This window comes from Plecotus auritus (assembly GCF_963455305.1).
Source record: "Plecotus auritus genome assembly, chromosome: 7".
NCBI classification, from domain to species: domain Eukaryota; kingdom Metazoa; phylum Chordata; class Mammalia; order Chiroptera; family Vespertilionidae; genus Plecotus; species Plecotus auritus.
Window position 1 is genome coordinate 9,762,239 of NC_137774.1, and position 24,750 is coordinate 9,786,988.

Sequence of the window (24,750 nt, forward strand, 5' to 3'; positions counted from 1 at the left end):
TATCAAACCCATGTTGATTCTGTAAGAGCACACAACACACTGTTTTAATCTCCATATACCATCTTTAAAAAAATAAAACTTATATTGTATTTATGTGTTAGACATATTTGCCATTGTTTTAAGTGATTCACAAATATTAATTTATTTAATCATCAAACACCATATAAGCCCTGTTATTATCTCCATATTATAGATGAAGAAAACTGAAGCCCAGAGAGGTCAAGTAACCTGTTCAAGGTCTCACAGCTAGAGTAAGTGCAGGAGCAAGGATTCAAACCCAGGCAGTCTGGCTCCAGAAACCACTTGTTTTACATAGAATAATCATTTATGAAACTTTTTTGTAATCATCTGGCCATGGGCCTAACTGTAATTAGTGAAAGAAAATTTGGCTATAGTATCAAAATTCCTTAATAGATCATAGACTTGTTTGTTAAAATTAGTAACATCAGAAGCCTAGAGTAGAATTCTATTCAGGAGCTAAGGAGGTAGCCAAACTCCTGTCTACAAATATTACAAATATTTCCCACTAGAGGCCTGGTGCATGAAATTCATGCACTGGGGGAGAAGGGGGTCCCTCTCAGCCCAGCCTGCGCCCTCTCGCAGTCCAGGACTGCTTGGGGGATGTCCGACTATCAGCTTAGGCCCGTGATCCCTCTTGCAGTCCAGGACCCCTCGCTCCTTACTGCCCGCCTGCTCGCTGCTCCTTAGCACTGCTGTGGAGGTGGGAGAGGCTCCTGCCACTGCCACTGTGCTCGCCAGCCATGAGCGGTACTCCCCCTGTGGGAGCGCACTGACCACCGGGGGACAGCTCTTGAATTGAGTGTCTGCCCCCTGCTGTTCAGTGCGCATCATAGCTACCGGTCGTTCCACTGTTTGGTTGATTTGCATATTAGGGTTTTATTATATAGGATTCCCTTTTTTAAAAAATATATTTTTTACTGATTTTAGAGAGGAAGGGAGAGGGAGAGATAGAAACATCAATGATGAGAGAGAATCATTGATCAGCTGCCTCCTGCATGCCCCCCATTGGGGATCGAGCCCACAACCCCGGCATGTGCCCTTGACACAGTCAAACCTGGGGCCCTTCAGTCCATAGGCTGTTGCTCTATCCACTGAGCCAAACCAGCTAGGGCACCCATTCTCTTTTTGTTGTTAATCCTCACCTGAGAATATTTTCCCATTGATTTTTAGAGAGAGTGGAAGGGAGGGGAGTGAGAGAGAGAAACATCGATGTGAGAGAGACACATGATTAGCTGCCTCCCGCATGAGCCCGGACCAGGGCCCGAATGGAACCTGCAACCAAGGTACGATGCCCTTTGACCTAAATTGAACCTGGGACCCTTTAGTCCACAGGCTGATGCTCTATCCACTGAGCCAAACTGGCTGGGGCTTACCTGGTCCCTTTGTGTTTTAAAGAGAGGGGCTTTCAGCTTCCTCCTCTATTGTGTTTTATCCTATTGTTAGAACAGAAAGACTCTCAGATGTGATACTTCAGTCAGTTCATGTTTTTCCATTAGATACAGCATTCATTTCTCTTTTTTTTAATTTATCTTTTTTATTGTTTTTTTGTTTTGTTTTTTACATTTTTATTGATTTCAGAGAGGAAGGGAGAGGGAATCATTGATCGGCTGCCTCCTGTACACCTCTTATTGGAGATCTAGTTGCAACTGGGCATATGCCGACCTGGAAGCAAACTTTGACCTCCTGCTCTTTAGGCCGGCGCTCAACCACATAGCCACACTGGCCAAGCTAATTTATCTTTATTGTTTAAAGTATTATATATTGCCCCTTTTTTTCCTCCAGTGATCCCCTTCACCCCCTCTAATTGATTGTCAGTTGATAATGATTTCTTATACATTAGTGTTGTTGTTTTTTAACTTCTGTGAATAATTTGTAAGCAAACATAGATATTCTTTGGTACCATAGTGCAGATGCCACCAAACTTTTCACAGAAAAGATATGTTTGATCCCTCAGTTCTGTGGTTGGTATTTAGGTTGTTGTGTAGCAGTTCCTGAATAGGACAGTGGCTGCCAGCTCAGCTCCCCTCTCCACTGGGCCTCCCTGGGAGCCTGTGGGAGGAGGCAGGAAACGTAAGGTTATTTATTCATAAGTATGGAATTTCACATTTGGGATAGGCCTGTAATTAACCAGTCCTTTTATAACATTTAAAAAATCTATTTAAATCTGAGTGGACCTACATGTAAAATAGGGAAAGAGAGTAGTTTCCTTTAGCGACAGATTAACAGAGTACCATCTCCATTTCCCTTGTTTTCTAGAAGCAGGCCTGTCCTCTGGGTGCAAGCAGTATGCCATCAAAAGCCTTTTTTTTAATTAATTAATTAATTAATTAATTAATTTATTTATTTATTTATTTTGCTTGTTTGATGCTTTTTTTCTTTTTTTAAATAATGCTTCATTGTTGAAAGTATTATATATGTCCCCCCCCTCATTAATCTCCTTCAGCCTGCCCCCCCCCCCCACAGGCCTTCAGCACCCTATTATCTGTGGAGAAGCCTTTTAAATGCATTTTGGCATTAACTACAAGCTTCTCTTATATTCTTCTGATTGCATAAGTCTGCAATGTATTTATAGGACCACTTTATGATGACCCCATGAAAATGAATGGCAAGATCTTTATACAGACTTGCTTAGCTATTAATGTCACTCTATATTATGTAGTCCTTAGGGACTAGGAGGTTGTTTTCTTAAATTCTTGCTGTTTTAATAAACGTGGTTTTCAGGGACCAAGGACTTTACTTTCACTTTGGTTTTTTTAACAGAATATTAGAAGTGGCAAGGTGTTCTCAGTTAACAGATGTAGGCTTTACCACTCTGGCCAGGGTGAGTATTTTCTCCAGGTTCTACATAAGTTTTGTTTGGGATTTTTATTTCAGAAGAATGAGCGAGGATGTAGATGTGGAATGGCAGCAGAACTGAGGGTGTGGGGTGTTGGGGAACTTCCCTGTGGCTGATGTTCCGGAGCGTTCTCATGCCACAGCTACTAGCTTGTATAATTATAGTATTTAAAATTATAACTGTCTTTGACCAATGTATGGAACAAGAGGAAGGACCTTTGCTTTCAGGCAGATTGATATTTAACACCACTTAGTTTTCTGGCCTTAAAATTTCCCCATATTTTAAATGTTTATATTGTAATGTTTGGTTTTGTGTTTTATAGAATTGCCATGAGCTTGAAAAGATGGACCTGGAAGAGTGTGTTCAAGTAAGATTGTGGATTTTTACTCAGAAGTACAGTATAATAGAAACTTATGTAACATGCACGCGAGAACATTCGCTTCCCTCCCCTGGTGTAACGCAGTGCCTGGCAGCACGCTGACTCAATACTGCTGACTCTCCAGGCACACCTAGCAGAGGATCATGGTAGCTGTGTCCAGGGGAAAATGTATGTCATCAGTAAGGTTGCCATTGAAAAGAAAGAAAGCCCAAACATTCAAGCCATAAGATATTTCCTTAGACCTCTGCAGGGTTTTGATATTAGTAAATAATTAAAGCCCCATCACACTGATATATAGCCCTGTCATTTTTAGCTTAACTGGACGCTGGACCCCTTATATCATTAGCCCTAGAGACCTGAGTTTGTATGGAGCTCTGTCCTTCAGGCAGGCAACCAGATACTTCCTTAATAGCAGTATCTTTTCTTACCAATTTTAAGAGTTTTGAGGTTAGTTGATTGAGGAAAAACTTCGATGGGAGACTCCTAAAAAGAAGATAGAATAATGAATTTTATTAATGGTAAAAATAAAGAAGATACTTGGGTCTATTGAGGTCAATTTTTTCTAAATTACTTGTTATCTCACACTACTTAGCAGCTATTAGTTCTTAAACTGAAATTTATTTCTGTCCGCTTATCTCTTACACATGCTTAGTGTCCTTTCCAGTGTTAGTCCTTCTGAGTGATGTGCACACACCTGTCTGCTCCAACTCCCCACCACCTTGACATTCTATATTAGAATAATGTAATACCTCAGATTGGGAAGAATTTGAAAAGAAGCACTGATTTACTTTTTGTCCTAAGATTACTATAAAAGACTGTTCTTCCTTTAGGAGTTCTTCCTTCCTGAATGTCAGTAGGTAACCCATATTCCAGCAGCCCCTTTGTGCCACCTTTGGGAAGGTAACTGGCACCCAAAAGATAACATTAATCTTTTTTCATGGAGCATTATTTCCCTTTTTGTTTTCTGTGATGGGTTTAAGTAGGTAGAACAAAGTATAGTGGGTAGAAGTTATGAGGAGACAGATTTTCATTCATTTAAAAAACAAAACAGTTTTCAACCAGTCTGTTCAAAGATGAAGACTGGAGAATACTAGATATGTTCAAGCCTAGTTTCTCAAAGAACAATTCCGGTATCTGGGATATCAACCTCAAGATTTTGTTATTTGAGAATTGATATCAGGATATCAGTCTAGATTACAAGTATAGTCAAGAGTGAGGTACGGACCATGAGCTTTTTTTCTTGGAATTATACCTAAAATAAGCTTATGTGTTTCTTTCAGATAACAGATAGCACCTTAATCCAACTTTCTATACACTGTCCTCGACTTCAAGTATTGGTGAGTTTGACTCTGAAAGTTTTATGTGTTTACCACATTTAAATACGTTTTTATTGATTTTTAGAGAGAGAGAAAAACGTAGACATGAGAGAGAAATGTTGATCGGTTGCTTCCTGCACACGCTCCATCTGGGGACTGAACCTGCAAATGGCATGTGCCCTGACGAGGAATCGAACTGGCATCTTTTCAGTGCACAGGATGACGCTCAACCAACTGAGCCACACCAGCCAAGGCTATTTATTATACTTAGATTTAATCAAAGCCCAGCTCTTACTTTTTCCTCTTTTTTTTTTTTTTTTAAATATATTTTATTGATATTTTTACAGAGAGGAAGAGAGAGGGATAGAGAGCTAGAAACATCGATGAGAGAGAAACATCGATCAGCTGCCTCCTGCACACCTCCCACTGGGGATGTGCCCGCAGCCAAGGTACATGCCCTTGACCGGAATCGAACCCGGGACCCTTCAGTCCACAGGCCGACGCTCTATCCACTGAGCCAAACCGGTTTCGGCACTTTTTCCTCTTGCTATCTGTCTACCATTTTGGGAAAGCATATTTTTCTAAATTGTCAACTTACAGAGGACCAAGAGAGGAATTAAGAAATGTTAAATGTTTTCTTTATCAGTACTTGGAAATTGAAAACTGACGGGGAAAGTATGAGTTCTCCCTCCCACATGAACTCCAACCTGAATGGTGTTAAAATTTCCAGAGGTCCTGGGAGTCGATGGCTAAAAATACAGTTTGCTTCACCTTCGGACCAAAACAGAAGCAATCAAGGCTTTTACTAGGGAGAATTCTCTGCTACTGTTCCTTGTAACACTATGGGAAACAAAGCATTCTGGTTGACCATCTTTTTTTTTTTAAATATTTTTTTGTTACTAATTTCAGAGAGGAGCGGAAAGGGAAAGAAAGATTGAAATACCAGTGATGAGAGAGAATCATTGATCAGCTATCCTGCACACCCCACACTGGGCATTTGAGCCCACAACCCATGCATGTGCCCCAACTGGGAGTCGAACTGTGACCTGGTTCATAAGTCAACGCTTAACCACTGAGTCACGCCAGCCGGGCATGGTTAATCATTCTGTATCTAGGTTCATTTTTGGTGTATTTGGTGGCACCTTGCTCTCCAAATTGGGTCAAGGGTTCTGAGTTTCACGTGTAGGAACCAGGAACTTAAAGAAAATTGATACAGTGGAGAGATTTATATGAAGAGATAACTACACCTGACAGCTATCAGCATCAAGTTCATTTAATTAACTTGGCATCCCCCTGTACCAGGTAATCAGTATGTAGTCCAAATTACAGAAATTTTTGTGCATGAAAAGCTTGAGCCCCACTTGTCCCTGTAAAGAAGAAAAGTGTTCATTTGTGTGTGTGGGGGGGGGGGGTATTTTATTTCGTTTATGAACTATTTCATAGGCATTACATAAATTCACAAAATATATTTAGAATCACACAGAAATGTCTATCATTGATTGTCAAAAGCAGAACCCCAGCAACTCTAGTTTGCTTTCTTTATTTACCACATGGATCTAGTGATGGTTCCATATGCATCAAAATCAAACTAGAAAGGTCTCTCTGATGTACACAGGCCTCTGGCTAGAAGAATGCCATAAGATATATCAGTGTCCTTCCTTGCTCTATTTGGCTGCAGAGTCTGTCTCACTGTGAGCTGATCACAGATGATGGAATTCGTCATCTGGGGAATGGGGCCTGTGCTCATGACCAGCTGGAGGTGATTGAACTGGACAACTGCCCACTAATCACAGACGCATCCCTGGAGCACTTGAAGAGCTGTCACAGCCTTGAGCGGATAGAACTCTATGACTGCCAGCAAATCTCACGGGCTGGAATCAAGAGACTCAGGGTAAAGATGGCTGTATCACCCTCCAGCTCTAGTGTTCTCAGCACCCTTTCTTTTTTTTTGTTTTTAGATTTAGATTGCTTTGATTTTTAAATTTACTTAGACATTTAGCAAAGATGGGAGAAATGGAGAGCAAATGTACAGGAAGATAGTTTCAGGTGGAAATGTAGGAAAATACCCACTGAAGGGAAGAAAAGTAGGTCTCCTCCCAGCAGTTTCTCCAGTGATGTCCAGAGTTTAATCACATGCCTGGAGTCAGACGCATATGCCACATTTTGGTTCTAAAGGAAAGAAAGGAATAACAAAGAAAATGTTTAAATAGGATTTAAATTTTTAATTTGTATTTTCTTCCATATCAACCCCTCTTGCTGGGATTTTTATTTATTTTAAAATACGCTTGTATTGATTTTTAGAGAGAGGGGAAGGGAGAGGGAAAGATCGATGAGAGAGAAACATCATTGATTGGCTGCCTCCTATACTCCCCCACTGGGGATCTAGCCTCAACCCGGCATGTGCCCCGACCGGAAATCGAACCAGTGACTTTTTTGGTTTATGGATCAATGCTCAACCACTGAACCACATCAGCCAGGTGGGATTTTTTTTTTTTAAGATAACAAATGGATCAAGTAATTTTTTCCCTTTTTCTACTTGCCCCCCTCCCCCTCTCCCCCCCCCCCCCCCCCCGTCTCCCCGTAGAAGAGAGACCCATGTATAGTCAAATGACTGGAAGACAGGTTGCCAGCAAGGAGGTTATAAAAGGCTGGATGGATCTATATATTAGATTATTCCACTCAAAAGACATTTATTGGAACTTCTGCTTCACACCTGCTGTGGGAAAGGCACTGTGCTTATTATCCCTCACAGCCAACCTCTAAAAACTCCATGTTGACCATATGGCACCTGAGCACATAAAGGAGCACCACACCTCATCTTGATTTTCAGTTGGCCTCAGCTCCTCCTCCCCCCTCAGCCCTAGAGGACTGAGAGCATAGCTGCAGTGGGAGTCCTTGCAGCCGTCTTTCTTCTACACCAAAGACGAGAGCCACAGATCATCAGAAGAAAGACTGTCCACAGTGACTTGGGGAAAAATTCTTAAGCTTATTTCAACTATGGGAATCAAAGTAGGAATCCCTTTGGGAACAGGTTAAGAAATGAGTATGAAGTTTTTCCCCACTTGTGTTACTATGGAAGCAGGGAGCAAAGTTATGTGAGCTGATTTAGTCATTTAGAGTAACGTGTGGGATGGTACAGAGTAGAACCCGGGCCTCTGCAACATCCTGGCTGCTGGTGTTCAGCCTCTGCCCTGCTTTCCTGGCCACTCAGTGTTTGTTCTGAAAAGCAACATTGCTCTTTCTGTTTAAGCCCTCTCTCTTAGTAATGTTTCTGTCTTGTTTCAGACCCATTTACCCAATATTAAAGTCCACGCCTACTTCGCACCTGTCACTCCACCCCCATCAGTGGGGGGCAGCAGACAGCGCTTCTGCAGATGCTGCATCATCCTATGACAGTGGAGGTGGCAGCCGTTGCGAACTGAGTATTTAATGACACTTCTAGAGTTACCGCGGAGTCTCCAGTGGAAGTGACCCAGTGTTCTGGGCAAGGGTTACCACGTGAGGCAGCGTCCAGATTCCCAGAGCCACACGTACATATACATACCCATCCACTCTAGCTCTGTGACGGGGGACTGAAGATTGTGCTGGCTTTATCAAGTGGATTGATAAGACTTAGCCATTCCTGTTGGACGTTCCCAGAAGAAAATCATAGGCAAGGTAGGGGGGAGGGGGTGTTCCAGCAAACCCAGTGTTACTGCTTACTACGGTTCCTTTATTTTATTAAGGGGTTTATTTGGTGATTTTGGAACAGCAACTGCAGTCCTCCAGGGTCAAGGAAAGCATAGAGAAAAACAATATATGTTTTATCCAGGGACCAGAAAGAAAATTTCTTTGCATCCTATAAATGGTAGCCATCCGTTGTGAGATGACTACACAGCTTCTGTGCTTCCTTGTTCCCATGCCAACGTGCTGAGCATGCTCACAAAGAAGGCTCCTCCATTCTGCCTCCTGTTGAGTATTTGGCCCAGTGGTTTCCTAAATGGTCACATTGAAATTACTGTGATCCAAATGTGATTACTTATTCACTCAAATTGTCACTGTCTGTAGCACACTTGTGCACCTGTTGTCCTTTGTTGCTCCCTCCTGCATTCTTGCCCCGTCTGTCACCTGTTCATAGTCTGCTTACTCACACTCAGTTGTTACTCCTTTGCTGTGTTGTGTTTACAGTTTGCATTTTGGATGATTAGTTGGGGTTACCAAACATTTTTAAAAGAGACATTATCAATAAATATTTTTTTAATTCTAAATTTTACCATTAGGGGACCCTGCCTGAATCTTTGCCAGTCTGAAGGGAAACAATTACAAAAGCAAGAAAAGTTATGAGAAGAAATTAAGCTGAAGCTATTTTGATGATAGTAAACTTTGCCTTTTGGGTTCTGTTACATCTTGTGATATGTGATAATATGCATGATATGCCCAACACTCCCTGCACATTTTTCCTTCCATCAGGCTCTGCTAATTTAATGAGGAGAGCAAAATGCATTATTAGTAAAGAGTGGGATGGCAAAGCCCAAAACGGAGCCTGGACACCCCATCACCCAAACTCAGGCACATCGTCTGTTCACTGAAGTCTAGGTGTGATCAGTGACATCTCTGATTTGCGTCTTTGGGATTGTTTTGTTTTAGCAGAAATGCTATTAGAGGCACTGTGCCATCTAGCCAATCAGTGTCTCTCTCCCCCACCCCTATTTCAGCCTATCAGGGACCCTGTAACAGCTGGTCAACTGTATGAGAGTGTTGATGGCATCATATTTAATATTGGAGCCTCAAAGGACTGGAACCTGTCAGCCGTATCTCTTGTTCTCCAGACTTCCCATGAATGAAATACAAGAGTAGCCAGGTGAAGGAACTGGGGCAGCAGAAAGAGAACACTGAGGAAGAGGAAGCAGGGGTCTCAGTGCCTCTGCCCAGCCTGGTCATCAGAGTTGAGGGCTGGGTAGGGTATTCAGTGCCCATGACTCAGTCAAAGATGCTTCCCCTCCCCTACACACACAAAGTGCTGCAGAGTGAGTTAAATGAGTTTCTAAAGTACTAGAAGTAGATTTCTAAACCCCAAGGTTAAAAACCATCTGTGATTTTTTAAAAAACAGGATGACTTTTGTAAGAATTGTGTGATTTATTCCTTCACATGAAAGGATCCCAGAAATGTGTACAACCCATCAGTATTTAATATGTTACATTTATTTTAATCCTATTTAATTACTCCCTTTTAAAAACTAAAATTATATTTTTTAATTCCCCCTTCCCCTTTTTAAATTACATTGTAAGGAATATACTTTTTAAAGTGAGACTCCTCTCCTGGCTGTACCCCACACCTATAAATATATACATGTGCACACACACTTCCAGATGTAGTTCATAATATTCAGATCCCCACGTCACTCGTTCAAACAAAACTAAAAAGAAATATTTAGGGCCCATCTGCTCTAATGTTTTTTATAGTGCCTGAACAAATTGACCATAAAACCCTGATTGATTAGTGAGTGTGGATTTGAATTGCCCAATAGATGAGGCTATTAAGGGTACTTCGTTACTTTAAAAAAAATGATATATATATAACTTTTTTTTAAGTTCCTACTCACCAGTACATGAGTGTCTTGGAAATGCTGTTTCTCTCCTCAAAGAGTGTTCCCACGTGCAGGTGCCTGTGGCCTTGCCCAGGTGATCCCTGCCTGTCTGGTCTGAGAACAGAGTGGCGTGAGAGGATAAAAGCCTAGAGTGTGCAGCTGTTTGTGGTCAGGCAGGAGGCTTGTTCCTTTCTCCAGAAAACTTCAGGCCCATCAAGCTTGGAATGAAATGTTTTTTATGCCAGTCTCCCAACTACGCCAGCTGATGGAATGTACCAGGACTTTGAAAACCCAGAACATGGTAAGTTTTGGTCAGATGGACAGGGTCCTGTCCTCTGGACACAGTGCTTCCTGTTACAACATCAGGGAAAGTTCAGTACGGTTTCACAGCCGTAACTCTTCCTTAGGGAAAGCTTATTGTCTGGCTGCAGAGCCCCTCCAGTATGCCTTCCATAATGAAAAAGGAAGCGTGAAGAGAGATTTGGGAGAAGTAAGAAGGTACCCTCAAAGGTATTGCCGTAAACCTGCCGATAGCCAGGAGGAATTATTGCAGTGTCCTCTGGCGAAAGTTATTCAACATCCAGGTCATCTTTTTTCCAAGCAGCCTTTTCTCCCCTTACATTTCCCAGCATCATTTGCTACGTCAGTACCTTTTCTGTCCTCTTCATTGGCCCCATCAGCTTTTTTTTTTTTTTTTAAATCCTCACCCAAGGATATTTTTTCCATTACTTTTCAGAGAGAATGGAAGGAAGGGAGTGGGGGGAGAGAGAGAGAGAGAGAGAAACATTAATATGAGAGACACACACATAGATTGGTTGCCTTCCACACATGCCCCAACAGGTCTGGAGATCAAACCTGCAACCCAGGTACATACTGGGAATCGAACCCTCGACTGTTACATGTGTGGATCAGCACTCTAACCACTGAACACACCGGCCAGGATCCAGGTTTTTTTTTTTTTTTTTTTTTTTTTTTTTTTTTTTTATTGACGCCTCCCATTTCTCCTACACCCATCCTCACTGTCTGTTGTTTAAAGCCTCCATCTCAGTCCCAATGATGCTACTGATTCTGAAATGTCCCCAGTCTAGCTTCCACTTTGGGTCCTTGTCCTGATCGAAGCAAACCATCCTGGGCAGCCTTGAATTCCGTGACTGTCAGTGGCTCAGGCCATTTTTCACTGGGTGGTCTTTGACATTTGCTTGCTGAATTAGAAATCAAACTTGGATATGAGTAGTAAAGGGGATCTGGCTTCATTTTTTCCCCCCAGTGTTTGGAATATGAAGGCACATTGTACTTCATGTAAAAAGTTTTCTCCTGTTCTGCTCTCTAGTGGATGTAAAAGTATTTCTTAAATGTGTGTGCGTGTGTGTTTCCACATTCTTGAGTTAAGCTGACTTAGAGACATATAAAACAGAAATTTCATATATTCCTTAGATCACCCATTTTAGAGAGAAACCTGGTAAATGTTTTTATGATGCTTTATTTTGGGTTTTCCAAACCGAACAGTTCAATGTAGCTGTAATGCTACAGCAGCCAAGAACTTACGTTCTAGTTGCCTTCTAAAATGCATTTTTACTGGTTTAATAGCCCACTCGTGCCGTGGGGGCTACACAAAGTATGCCACGGAGCCTGTCTTGGTTTGAAGTCGTTAGGAAGTGCGACGTGTTACTGGAAAGAAGAGGGTGGCTGCCTGCCTGCCTGTATTGGCAGCATGTCCTTAGGCGACCCTGTTGTTTTGGAAAGGAGGAACACTTGCGGATCACGGTTGCAGACCCTTGGCCGATTAGTATTTATTGTGCTGAAAATCACAGACTGCTCATGACAGTCACCACCACCGAGAGAGGCAAATGGTCTGGTCTGCCTTTTCCCTGCTTGTGTGCATGCTTTAAACTTAGGTTTCTATCCCTATTGTGCATCCTGGCTGACACTCTTTCCGTGGTATGCTTTGAGCTTCTGGAACATTCTATAAAACGATTGCCTTCTCTCGTTGCCCACCAGTTCTAGGATCTTTAACCACCTCAGACCAAAACAATGTAAATTAGCCAAGTTTTGTTTGAGAAGAGATTTAGGATGTTTGGTTGGTCTTTAAGTAGAGCCCCTCAGTCCCCTTACAATGATTATGATCTGGGACCAAAGAACCCTAAAGCAGTAGGAGGGTGAGGGGACATATGGAGTCTCAGCCTCTCCTCACCTTTATTTCTACCATAAATTTTAATTGTAAGATTGAAAAACACAAAAGACTGTGAAAGACCGTGTCAATCGTGTATAATTAACCAGGTAATAAAGTTGGGCTGTATTTGCTATGCCCCAGATGCCCTGACTTACCATCTTGGTTCTCTGGCAAACACATGCGTCTCTAAGCTTGCCTTTTCACTTGGGACCTTCTTCCTGCCAGACACTACCGTTTGAGGCAAGTGAGTTTTCTGCATGAAGGGCTTCTGCAGTTCCCTCCTCAGGCAGGTCTCCCTATTTTGTCCATTTTTATTCTTAGGCATAGCAGTTGTACATTTCTGAAGCCTTTGGTCCTTAGGAAAGTTAATAAAAATCTCTCAGCTAAGTCTGAGCGAATATTTGGAGCCCAAGAGAGTTACACTCAACTTTCAGTGGAAAAAAATTTGTTGAACAAGCTCACATGAGGAATGTTAAGAGGAATTCCATAATGCACTTCTTCCATCTCCGCTGCGTGTGTTTTTTGAGTGAGCCCTCGGTAGAGTTTGATTCCCAGGTGTTGAGGATTATTGCTTGCTCAGCCAGGGTAGTTCGCTGCCCTTGAGGAAAAAGAACCATGAGCAACCAGAATTATATCAATTGACCCTGTGTATTTTCTCTGTTTTTCAGTGTCTTGTTTTGAAGAATTGGGGTGGGGAAATGGTAGGTGAGATTCAAAGTAAAGGAGAAAATCAGTTCTGGAACTGGGGTACTTTGCTTCAGGTACAAGCACCTGTCCTGGATATGTAGAAACAACTGCTTCACATGTGAGTAGATTTACTTTCCATCCGATGAACTCCAGGCCCTTTTTCCTTCTGCTTTCCACACACACCTAACCAGAGTCATCCAGTGGGGATTGGCACCGCTGAAAGAAACCCCTGGGCTTCCCAGCTGCTTCTGGGCACGGTGTTCGCCAGGGCCAGAGCCAGGTAGGCAATGCGGATCCCCACCCAGGAAGAGGTGGAAGGGAAGAGGTGTCCAGACACATACTTCTTCTCTTCTGCCAGGGAAATCTTTGAAGTGATGTCTTTTATATTAAAGTGGAAGAAGTTTGCCCCACTAAGTTTCGCTTGTCATTGTCTCTTACTACAGTTTCTTATTCAGATCCGTACCACACTGCTGTTCACACACGAATGTATGTGGTTCTTCTCTTAGCTTAACTCTTCCCAAGCACCAGAAGTCATTATTCTATTTTGTTTTTCTTTTTTTATGGCACTAGTGAATGAGAACCTAAAGTCTTAGAAAATCCTGACTTGAAAAGGAGTCTCTAATCGGCATGGTTTGATTATTTTGCCTTTTCCCCCCTAAAGACTTGAATGATTTTCTTTCCTAGTGCCGTGATACATCTGTAATGAGGGAAACCTTTGCTGCTACTTTCCTGGGTTTACAACAGTTTTCTTCTTCCCTTTAGAATAATTTATCTGTGTTTCTCTGATGACTGTTAATTTCTAACAAGTGCAGGAGAGGTGAGCCGGAGATTTCTTCTCTTACTCCCCTCCTCACCCTACCCCCAAGTTGCACACTAACCTCTACAGCCTCTGTGGAATGGGGCGCATCTCTTGGAGCTGGCCCCTGTGGCTCGGTGGCTGCCCAGCACTGAGGGTTACTTCTGAATCTTGCCTTTCTCCATTCCTGTTTTATGACTCAACCTTCAAATGCCTCCCACTCTAGCCGCCTCCTTTTTCCTCCCAGGAATCATTTCCAAGTGACCTGCCTTGGGCATTTCCCAGCTGCTCTCCTCGCCTTTGCCCACCTTCCAGTGACCCTGAGCGCACAGGCCTGAGAAGTGCGGCCTGTGCGGAGCTCAGAGAACTGTGAGGACTACCCTGCCCGTCAGACTCTGCCTGGGCTCAGAGATGGATGGGTAAATGGTGCTGTGGGAGCAATTTTTATCTTCAAGCCAGGCTCTTGCATCCCTGTACCGGGCAGCCCCCTTCTGTTCCCAGCCCTTGAAGGGGTAGGATGCAGAGAGGATGGTTGGCTGGCAGGGGTCTGGTACCTAACATTATTATCTGGCCTGCCGAAGCCTTCCCCAGCCTCTGGCCTACCCTGGAGCGCTTCAGTGTGTGGGAGGGAGCTGCTGCTGACTGTCTCTCCACTAGGCCTGCCCAGCGCTTTGCCAGTCCCTGGCATCGACAGCCCCCCACGTGGTGACCTGACGCCACGTTCCATTTGCTGTCCAAGTGACTGTTTCCACTACTACTTTTGGCGCTTGAGATTGCGGGGGAGGGAGGGTTATTTAAAATAAATAAAAGCCAAGGTGGCAGTAGAGGATTCCTTTTGCTTTAAAATCTTTGGACTAAAAAGAAATGTTTTTTATATATAAATATATAAAGTGAATTGTTATGTAACTATTATTGTTTCCTGTATGTTCTAATTTTGTTTTATGATGTAATTAAAGGAAATAAGCTGTGAAGACTTTTTCATTTTGCTGCGGAAGTAGCCTGACTTGGAGCTGTGATTCTCTGCTTTCTTGAACCCTAGAACTGCACCGGCTCCCGAGGCTCAGTGACGGGCTGCTTTTTGGCACCCTTACATTTTTAATAGAATTTAACTAATAACCTTTAGTTAGTAACTTTAGTTAGCAGCCTTTCTTTAATACACTGAACTCTACTTGTCTGAGAAAAACAGAAGACATAACATAAATCAGGATTTTAAAATTTTTGTCTTAATTTGGTATTAACAATTCATCCTGAGTTCCTTATCTGCACAGACCATTGCCCTTACCTCGCCTAGGAAGGAGTGAAGATGGTTTAAACACAAACTCCCAAGTCAGATTGCCTGATCTCCACCCAAATGACCTGAATGACCCGCTGTCTCATCTTCATCCCTTTAGAGCTGTAAAGATTAAAAGAGGTACATGGTAAGCAGTCACATGTTACCTGCTTTATTCACTTCATTTCAGCAACTATTTCAGTGTCTGGTCTGTGCTAGAGGCTTCTAGGTTGAGAGATACACAAAGGTTAATGAAATGGGGTCCCTATCCTTTTGGTGGAGATGAGCAGGGGAGCCAAATCTGCAATCAAAATTTACATCACAGGGTATCTATCCTGCCATGAAACACCCTCAGGGAACCTGTGGATTCTTAGGCCTCTCTTGAAATCACTCATTCTGCACGAGGTAAAGGCCTGGTCTGGGTTGGTCTTTGGGTGAGGCCACCGGGGTTACAGGGGTACACGCAGTTGTCCATGTCGGATCAGCCCTGTATGTTGAGGGAGGTACTTTCTAGGTCTTCAAGGATAAACAGACTTCCCCTTCCCTATCCATTCTTTTTTTTTAATACCCAAGTATATTTTTTCCATTGATTTTTAGAGAGTGGAAGGGATGGGGAGAGACAGGGAGAAACATCAATGTGAGAGAGGCCCTCGCGCGCACACACCCCGTCTGGGGCTGGGGATCCAGCCTGCAACCAAGGTACATGCCCTTGACTGGAATTGATCCCATGACCCTTCAGTCTGTGAGCCGAAGCTCTAACCACCGGCCAGGGCCCCCGTTCCAGCCAGTGTTCAGAGCCTCCCCCTTCCTGCCCTCCCTGGCCAGGGGCTACCTGGTTTAAAACTCCGCAAAGATGACCAGTAAATGATTAAAAAGGGGTTAAGCAGGGGTGCCTTGGCCTGTTTTCCATTCCATGCATATAGATTTGCTCTTTTCAGTATTTTTGAATTTTTTTGTGATAAAATTTTGAGGGAAGGGAAAGGAATGAAAAAAATAAGCAGAATAACATCACGTTTCAAAAAGCACTTAATATAAAATGGGTTTTCTGCATGGGAAAATATACACACGAAAAATTAATTTCAGGTGGATTGACCTAAACATGAAATTTAAAATTTAAACTTTGAAAATGTTTGTTTATATTTATGACCTTAATATAGGGGAAGACTTCTTAAGACCTAAAAATTAAAAGATTAATAAGTTCAGCTGCATTTTTAAAATCAGACCCTATGGCCTCAGTGTTTAAGAAGAGCTATAGTATTTCCCAAGTCTCTAGAACTGCAGTTTGAATAAGCACAGCGATTTGACAGTTGAATGGTCTTTTGGAGACTTTAGTGAATAGTTGTTGCCTTAACTCCGTGGTCGGCAAACTGCGGCTCCCAAGCCACATGCGGCTCTTTGGCTCTTCCACAAAATACCATGCCCTGGGCGAGTCTATTTTGAAGTGGCGTTAGAAGAAGTTTAAGTTTAAAAAATTTGGCTCTCAAAAGAAATTTCAGTCGTTGTACTGTTGATACTTGGCTGTGTTGACTAATGAGCTTGCCAACCACTGCCCTAACGAATTGGAATAAAAAAAAAAAATCCAGACAGATTTATTTATTCCTATCCCAGACTCTATCCCTTGCCCTAGTCTATAGTTTAGGCAGAGGACAGTTCTCAAGAGGACCATATCATCAAGAAAATGGAACAAGCATTAAGTATATATACCTTTTAAAATTAAATTTGCAAAAAAGGAAGAGGTGAGTAGAATTTTAAACACAAATTCACTCATTGTTCAGCAACACTGCTTGGGGCAAAAACTCATCCATATTGCCAGGTTTCTTGCCTCAGAGGCTTGGCCAGGGCAGCTCATCTTGGGAAGCTGTGTCCCAGGTTCCGATAACTTGCTGCCGAGCAGTAAGAAACGTGAGCCTGGGGGCTGCTTGCTTCCTCCCCAGGGGAAGGCCCCAGGACGGTGCGGCTCTTCACCTGGAGCCTGGGGAGCATCGAGGATTTCCTGGAGAACCAGGCTGGCATCAGTTTCCTCTTGCAGCAGGGCGTCCTGGGTTTAGGTCAGCACCAGGTGGTAGCCATCTGGGTTCAGCACTGAAAGCAGCAAAAAGGGCACCACGGGTGAGGCTGGCCCAATCACCACTAGGATGCACTCCCAACAATGAGCGGCCTGCAGCGCATCTGCCACACCCAGGTGCTCCCCTCACCTCCAGTCCACTTTTTAGGAAGCCTCCCTGTGCACTGTAACATCACAGGAGGGGCAGGGCAGGGCAGGCATCCAGATAACCAGGCCTCCCAGCGGACGGGTCAGCAAGCACCTGCCCTCCTTCCAATGTGATTGTTGCAGTTTGGGTGGAGTGGGAAAGGCGGGGGGGCGGGGGGGGGGGGCTCACCTTCCATGGTAATACACTCCCTAACAGAAACGCGGGCATTTTTTTCCTCTTATGAGAATGCATTTATTCAGCCATGTTTTTCCTGAGCAATAAATCGCTGTCTTTTTACTATATGAGTCTCTGTCTCGACACAAAGCTAGTGTCTCCCTCTAAAACTCCTACCTTTTTTCACCACGGCCACAAAATGGGATTCATCCTTAAGATTCTGAACCACCTGCAAGGGAGAAGGGGCCACTAAGACAATTGGGCTCTTAGAGCTCAACGGCGTAAGCCAGGGTAGATAGGGAGAGGGAAAGGAGTGATCCAGGCCTTAGTGGAGCCTTATAGGGAACCACTGCCCCTTTACCTGGTCACTGAGGAGAATGAGGATACCCCCAGGGCCCTGGTGGAAGAGGCGGTGGATCTGATTGGCTGGGAGGTTCAAGAGCTCTGCCAGTTTTCCCATCAGCTCAATGGCGCTGAGTTCATCCAGAGAAATCTCTTGATAAAAGCCTGGGGGGCGGGCAGCAGGGGTCAGTGGGGAGAGGGGTCTAGAGGGAGCCCCAGATACCAGGAGGATGAGGGCATGGTAACAGCCTCATGGTGGGTGTGAGGGGAGAGAGTAAAGAAAGACAAAGGATTATAAACCCACTTAGTCTTCACCTCCTATTCCTCATCTTTGGGGAGGCCTCAGATTGAGGGGAGCCCCGAGTTGAAAGAGGAGATTGGACATCTACATATGAAGGACTGAAACCCAAGAACAATATGTTCTAATCCCACATGCTAATAGAATGACAAAATCAGAAGGGGTCAGAGAGAGAACATGGAGGAATAAACCCAGGGAAACATCCTGGAAGGAGAGGACTGATCTGGCCATGGAGGGCATCTGGGTCCCAGGAATGGTGGGGCAGCACCCTTTCCCCAGGCCGGAAGAGGGTTCGTGCAGCCACACCTGAGTTTCTTCTGGAGAGAGGCCAGAACCTCACCTGGTTCAGGGTTCTTAGGAACCTCGTTCTCTTGCCTAGAGGCCTCCTGAGCCACATATAAAGTCAGCCGGTGACGGATGGGCCTGGGCCAGGAAAACAGTCTCAGCCCTTCATATCTGGACCATCAGCTCCCGTTTTGAGCCCCCATCCCTGGGAGAGACCCCGCCTCCTCCCAGGTCTCCAGGGAGAGAAATCGCCACGCATTTCTTAAGCATTTAATGAATGCTAGGTTCTGGGGGCGAGAAGATGAGGAAAATCTAACTGTCCCCAGAAATTGAGTGATACAGATGGGATGGTCACAGAAAGGAGGGGTCACGGGAGCCAGTCTGTAACCTCAGGCAGATCCATGTCCTTTGGGGGCCAGAGTTTCTTCCTTTGTAAAATGAGGGCGTGGGAATAAGTGGCCTTTCAGGTGCCTCTTGACTTGAACATTCTGCTAGCTGAATTGGTAGGTGCCACTACAGAGGGCAGGGGACCCTGGTTGGCAGTGCCCAGCACCTGGCTCTAAGAGTATTGAAAAGGCGGATCCCGTCGGCAGCCCCGCAGATCTGGATAAGGTCCTGCCGGGTAAGCTTCAGCAGATCAGTGCCTGCAGAGGCAGACAGAGCCAGATTGGGGAAGAGGCCTGGGATCAAGGATGGCAAAGGACACAGTCCAACATGAGTCTACAAATAGCCCTAGTATATCCAGGTCGACTTAGAGCCACACCCCGGCTCTGCCACTTGTTAGCTGTGTATCCTTCCACAAAGTATTTAACCTCTCTGAGCCCTGTTCTTACGGGGGATTGTGTAAATTATATAGGATAATATGAGAGAAAAAAAACCTAGCAAGTATGGTGCCTGGCAACTCTTAGTCCTAAATAAAAGTTAGTTGATGGGAACACAAAAGCCAGAACTGAGGCAGGCTTCCTGCTGAGAGTCCCACCCCCATTTCCCTACAGGGGGACCCCAGTCTCACCAGTGAAATTGGCTAGTGTCCGGCAGTAGCTGGAGAACCGGTGGCGATGTAACCACTGCTGCGTCTCCAGGATGGAGGCTCCAGGGTTCAGATCCTGAGGCATAGAGAGGGCAGTGCAGGTAACACCATGAGCCCACGGACTGAGAACAAAGGGGAGGAGAAACAACGTCTGCTCTTGGGGGCCCCAAGTCTGAGGGGGAGGCTCATTCTGCTGGTGGGAAGTGCCGGGTCCATGCAGGGAAGTTTTGTGATCTATGGCCATACCACATCTGTCCACCAGGGGGCAGGGCCGCCCTATTCTGGAGCGAGAGATGAGGTTGCTGAGGCCTTGGGAGAGTGGAGCGGGGAGAGGGGCTTGGAAAGGGAAGACGCACCTCAGCTGGGCTGAAAGTGTCCAAGATGAATGGTGGTGAGCAGCAGAGCCTGGGAGGGAGCAGAGAGTCAGGGGCTCTTGGGAGCAGTGCAGCCAGTCTCCCGCCCTGGCAGGCAGAGCTTGCCAGGTGTCATCCCAGGTGTTCCCCAGAAGTCGGGCTGAGCCTCTTCCCCTGCCTCAGCGCACTTCTCAACCCTGCCCTCCCCCATGCCTTGGCTGAGGAGCTCTTCTTTCGCGCCCCAAAGGGCTGATAGGAGGTGCGCATCCCCACTCACCTCTCCGGGGACAGGAGTTTGCAGGAGTGGGGGGAGGTCAGATCCCGAGGGCTGAGAGGCAGGTAGGGCTCTGCACTGGGCTCTGGCCACGGTGAACACTGGGTAAACAGTAAGGTCGGCATGGACCGCTGGAGAGCAGTGGCAGCTGTCCCTCACCTCCCTCCATCTGCCTATTAAGAGTTGACAAGGGCCCGGCCAGTGTGGCTCAGTGGTTGAGTGTCGACCCAAGCACCAGGAGGTCGCCAGTTGGGTCATTCTGGTCAGGGATCAGCGCACATGCCCCGGGGGATCTGACCTCCCCCCACTCCTGCAAACTCCTGTCCCCGGGGCTGTGGTCATCCGGAAGCAGTCACAGCCCTTGAGTCCTCAATTTCCCAGGTGAACATGAGGACCTTTTCTCCAAACCTCCCTTCCCATCCCTGCCACCCCAACACGCACCTCCACGAAGACCGTGCTCTCACAGGCAGCCTGATACTTGTCTCTCTCATGCAGGGGCTGTTTCTCAACCTTCTCCCGGTCGGTTTTCAGTTTCCGGTCAGCTCCTTTGGGCTACAAGAGGGAGACATGGAAATCTCAGGGGGCCCCTCCTCACCTGCACACTTCTCTTTACAGAAGGGGCTCTAAGAAGGACATGCAGCCCCATCCCTCTGTGCAGAGAGAAGGAAAGAGTCCCAGAGAGGGGACCGCAGGCTGAGATCCACAGCAAAGCAGGGCCAGAATGCACACAGCCAGTGAGGCAGGGTGACAAGCCCTGGGAGGGAGGGGAAAGGGGCCCCGGTGCTTCCTGGACCTTGAACACCTTGATGAGGCAGCCAGCTGAATGCAGGTGTTCAGGTGGAAGCTCCTTGTCACCGGGCTTGAAAGTGTCAATCTGGAGGCGGAAGGGGACGCCTTTCTCTCCACCCTTTTTCCGGGGAGTGAACTCAGTGCTGATGCAGTGAACCTGGGGCGGAGAAGAAGCAGAGAGGAAGCAGTGTGACTCCAGGCCCCACCTACATTCCAGGGGGATTCCCCCTAAAACCTGTGGCCTGCCTGTCACCTGTCAGCAACGGCCCTTCTTCAAGTGTAACTTCATTAGGTTCTTTCCCTATGTTGTACTTTACTTCCCCATGATATATATGAATTTTAATTAACATTTAGTATCCTTATATAAATTGTCTACGTATATCCTTTGCCTATTTTTCTGTTGGTCTCTCTTCTATTTTTTCTTATTGATGTATGATAACTTTTTATGTATTAAGGCTGTAACACACTAACAACTATTTTTCCCACTTGGGGTCTCCTTTTAATTTTGCCTAGGTATTGCAGACCATGACTTTCTCAGAAGCTAAGTCCTGTGTTTTGTAGTTTCTTCCATTGCTTTAATGTTTAACTAGTCCTTCCCTATGGTGAGAGTCCATAAACCTATATCCATATTTTTCCCCCAAGGTGTTTCCTGGAAGTGATTGATTTTTACTGTCCCCTTACCCCCACCTAAACTCACCTTCCTGTCCCGGCTTCAGGCTCACCTGCAGGAAGAGGGAGGTCCTCTTGGTCGGGTCCCAGTGAAACTCCACTGTGTTGAGCTGTGAGGGCAGCACCTGGGGTTCTATCACCCCCACGGACAAAGGCACATCTGCAGACACAGAGCAGCAAGCAGGAAGCAAGGCTCAGCCCGCCCCACCTGTGAGGGCTTTCAAGACAGATAGTGCCCCTAAAGGGTCCCTCCCCATTCACCGATGTCCAGGATGCGGTCCCCAGGCCGGCTCCATCTCCACCCATCCAGCTGCTGCTGCTCCGTGTACTGCAGGCGCCGGTCATGGAACACCACACGCACCACACTCTGTGGGCACAGGAAGGTGGAGCTCATAGGCATTTGGGAACCAGTGCCCAGACCTGGGGTAGGCCAACCCTCCCACCCTCTCCCCACCTTGCTTCCCACTCCCAGGAAACATGGGACTTAGAGTCACTAGATCTGTGTTCAGATGCCCACCTGCCATTCTGTGAAACTGGGGAGGTAATTTAGAGACCCTGAGCCTCAGTTTCCTCATCTGTAAAATAAGGAAGTTAATCCCTTCCCACTCTTAATCACTCTACTGGTCTCTTTTCTCTCTCTATATATTTTTAAATATATTTTTATTGATTTTTTTTTTTTTTTACACAGAGAAAGGGAGAGGAATAAAGAGTTAGAAACATTGATGAGAGAGAAACATCGATCAGCTGCCTCCTGCACACCTCCCACTGGGGATGTGCCCGCAACCAAGGTACATGCCCTTGACCGGAATCGAACCTGGGACCTTTCAGTCCGCAGGCTGACGCTCTATCCACTGAGCCAAACCGGTTAGGGCTCTCTCTCTATTTTTTTAACGATAAGCAAAAGTTTACTTAGAAAGTCACCGAGGTAGAAAGAAGCAAACCAACTGGGCTGTGTGGGCTCAGGAGACAAGTTACGGAGGCAAAAAAAGGGACCCTTGGAGCCTAGGAGAGAGAAAGGCGAAGGTAGCTGGCCTGTGGGGGAGAGGGGGGGAGGCGAGAGGCAGGCGCGCTCCAGAAGGGGAGAGTGCTAGCCGTCTCTTCTGTGCCGCACTTATCATTTTGCAATTTGTAAATCTACTTGTAATTGCATATAATTTGTGTGATTACAAGTTTGTCTCACTCTGTAGAATGCAAGCCCCCTGAGGAAAGGAATTACATCTGTCTCTTTACTGCTGAATTTCTAGCTCAGAGAACGGTTTCTGGCAATACATGGGAGCTTAATGAATAATTTTTTTTAAATCTTCACCCAAGGACATGTTCCCTTCTTTTTTTTTTCTGAGAGAGAGAGAGAGAAAGAAAGAGAGAGAGTGAGAGAGAGAGAGAAAGATGAGAGAGAAACATCGAACCATTACCTCTGGTATACGCCCAGAATGGGGATGGAACCCGAAACCTAGGCATGTGCCCTGACCAGAGCTGAACCTGCAATCTTTTGATGCATGGGCCAACGCTCCAATCAAAGGAGCCACCGGCCAGGGCTAAATGAATAAATTTTTGAGAGAAGTAACCATGTGTGTGAATAATACACATTTTTTCTCCCCCCCTTTTTTTCTTTCTTTTTCAATTCCCACCTGAGGATATTTTCTCCATTGATTTTTAGAGAGAGTGTAAGAGAGAAGGAAAAACAGAGAGAAATATCTATGTGAGAGAAACACATCAATTAGTTGCCTCCTGCACGAGCCCCGACCAAGGCCTGGGCCTGGGAGAAGCCTGCAACCAAGGTGCGTGCCCTTGACTGGAATCAAACCCGGAACCCTTTGGTCTGCAGGCTGACGCTCTATCTACTGAGCCAAACCGGCTAGGACTATAATGTATTTCTACATCCTGGTTCTGCTACTTACTGGCTCTGTTTTATGGAAAAATACTTAACTTCTCTGTACCTCCTGCCTGCACAGTTCCTGCCCACCGCTGTGAAGGTCACCTTAAAAGGTGGACCTGAGAGGGTTCTACTCGGCAATGACATCACAGGATGGCACTGGCTTCCTGCCCCGTGGGACAGTCAGACTCAGCCTTTGCCCGATCTGGGAGGCGATGCACCTACCTTCAGCAGCCTCGGCCACTGGGTGGCGTCACCCAGCTTGGAGTTGCAGAGCATCTGCACCTCATAGGACTGGCCTGGGAGAGATAGGGGGACCAGTGAGCCCCACTCCGAGGGGCAGAGGTGGTGCCTGCCTCCCCAGCCCACCGTGGCACAACCTCCAGAGCTTGCTGCCCCCACTCACCCCTTTCCTTCCCAGGCCCAGCGTACCCTGGTTCAGGTAGGTCAGGGCCTCCTCCTGCTTCTTCACGGCTGGTGAGGTGGCTGCACAGAGCACGTACTGGAATGAGGGGCAGGGAGGCTCCATGCTGGGGATGTTGGGCAGCTCCTCCTGCTTCAGGTAGGGCAAGGGCAGGGACTCCCTGTAGGGAGAGGAGGCCCTGCCAGCTTTCTGCCCTGACCACCGCCCCCCGCTGGGGCGTTGACTCTCTCTGCCAGGTCCTATCTCCTGGGAGCCTCCAGTTTCCCGTAGCAGGCACTGCAGCAGCAGCCAGGGCCAAAGGGGCCCCTGTTCAACGCCTTTGGCCTCTGGGAGACCTCCGTTAAGATGCAAACCCCAGATACTTCCAAGCATCTACAAACATCTGGCATCAATTGCTTGTTTGCAACCTCAGGGCTTGCCTGATGCCAAGTCAATGCCCCACCAAAATGTCCTGTGTAGGTGGTGCTCGGGGTGTTGTGAGATGTCCCAGGACCCACTAAACTCGGGTACATTTGACCACATCCCCACCCCCAAAGGGACCCAAGAGCAGGAAGCCCATCCCCCTCTACTTGAAACAGAAGCCCTACATGTCCACCACAACTCGGACTAGGGCCTTCCTCGGGGGCCGAGGGAAAGGACTCTGGTCCTTACCTGAGCAAGCTGCTTGGCGGCCCGGGATACAATTCCCCGGGGCCAGGCCACAGGTGCTCCAGCTGGTTGTGCCAAAACAGCATCTTGGAAAGGGAGCGGGCCAGGTGTGTAACAGAGAGGTCAGCTGGACCCACTGGGCCTCCACCTGGGGCCTCAACCTCTATTTATAGAAGCAAACCCACTAAAGGGTGGGGTCAAGCCTGGCGTCTCTGATTGGCTGAGCACCCAGGGCTCTAGGAAACTATGGACCTATTAGGCAGCTTAAGCTGGGAGGAGGGGGAGGGGAATGGTGTCCCCAGGGCTCCCTACCAATCATTAACTTGAAGGGGAGATGGTGGTACAGCAAAACAAAGT

At 46.2% G+C, this 24,750-nt stretch overlaps 2 protein-coding genes across 8 annotated transcripts in view; one reads left to right on the forward strand and one right to left on the reverse strand.

The window, feature by feature from the left end:
• Positions 1-8,799, forward strand: part of FBXL20 (F-box and leucine rich repeat protein 20) — a gene marked incomplete at its 5' end in the record, with an annotated part of 56,935 nt that extends 48,136 nt beyond the window's left edge. For 4 of the 5 annotated variants that reach the window (XM_080678338.1, XM_080678340.1, XM_080678339.1 and 1 more), the window contains 5 exons: positions 2,782-2,842; positions 3,180-3,224; positions 4,517-4,573; positions 6,231-6,443; positions 7,838-8,799. In XM_080678338.1, the coding sequence (XP_080534464.1) occupies positions 2,782-2,842; positions 3,180-3,224; positions 4,517-4,573; positions 6,231-6,443; positions 7,838-7,945 (484 nt within the window). In that variant the 3' untranslated portion in view covers positions 7,946-8,799. Of the gene's footprint in view, positions 1-2,781; positions 2,843-3,179; positions 3,405-4,516; positions 4,574-6,230; positions 6,444-7,837 lie in introns of all 5 variants that reach the window. The other variant, XR_013961109.1, reaches the window with a different exon arrangement.
• Positions 8,800-16,052: 7,253 nt separating this feature from the next.
• On the reverse strand, positions 16,053-24,536 carry LOC308253161 (transcription factor CP2-like). Of its 3 annotated transcripts, none has more exons than XM_080678337.1 (15): positions 24,397-24,536; positions 23,754-23,823; positions 23,547-23,620; positions 21,710-21,815; positions 21,502-21,608; positions 20,784-20,936; positions 20,432-20,542; positions 19,994-20,091; positions 19,720-19,768; positions 19,346-19,439; positions 18,887-18,977; positions 18,389-18,471; positions 17,770-17,915; positions 17,586-17,637; positions 16,053-17,124 (listed from the first exon to the last, which is right to left on the reverse strand). In XM_080678337.1, exons 3-15 carry the CDS (start codon positions 23,598-23,600, stop codon positions 17,087-17,089), a joined length of 1,182 nt encoding a protein of 393 aa, XP_080534463.1. In that variant the 5' UTR covers positions 23,601-23,620; positions 23,754-23,823; positions 24,397-24,536; the 3' UTR covers positions 16,053-17,086. The 3 variants fall into 3 exon arrangements, with proteins under 3 accessions (XP_080534463.1, XP_080534461.1, XP_080534462.1); XM_080678335.1 differs by having other exon boundaries at positions 23,754-23,905; positions 24,397-24,530; XM_080678336.1 differs by lacking the exons at positions 18,389-18,471; positions 18,887-18,977 and having other exon boundaries at positions 23,754-23,905; positions 24,397-24,530.
• Between the last annotated feature and the right edge of the window lie 214 nt (positions 24,537-24,750).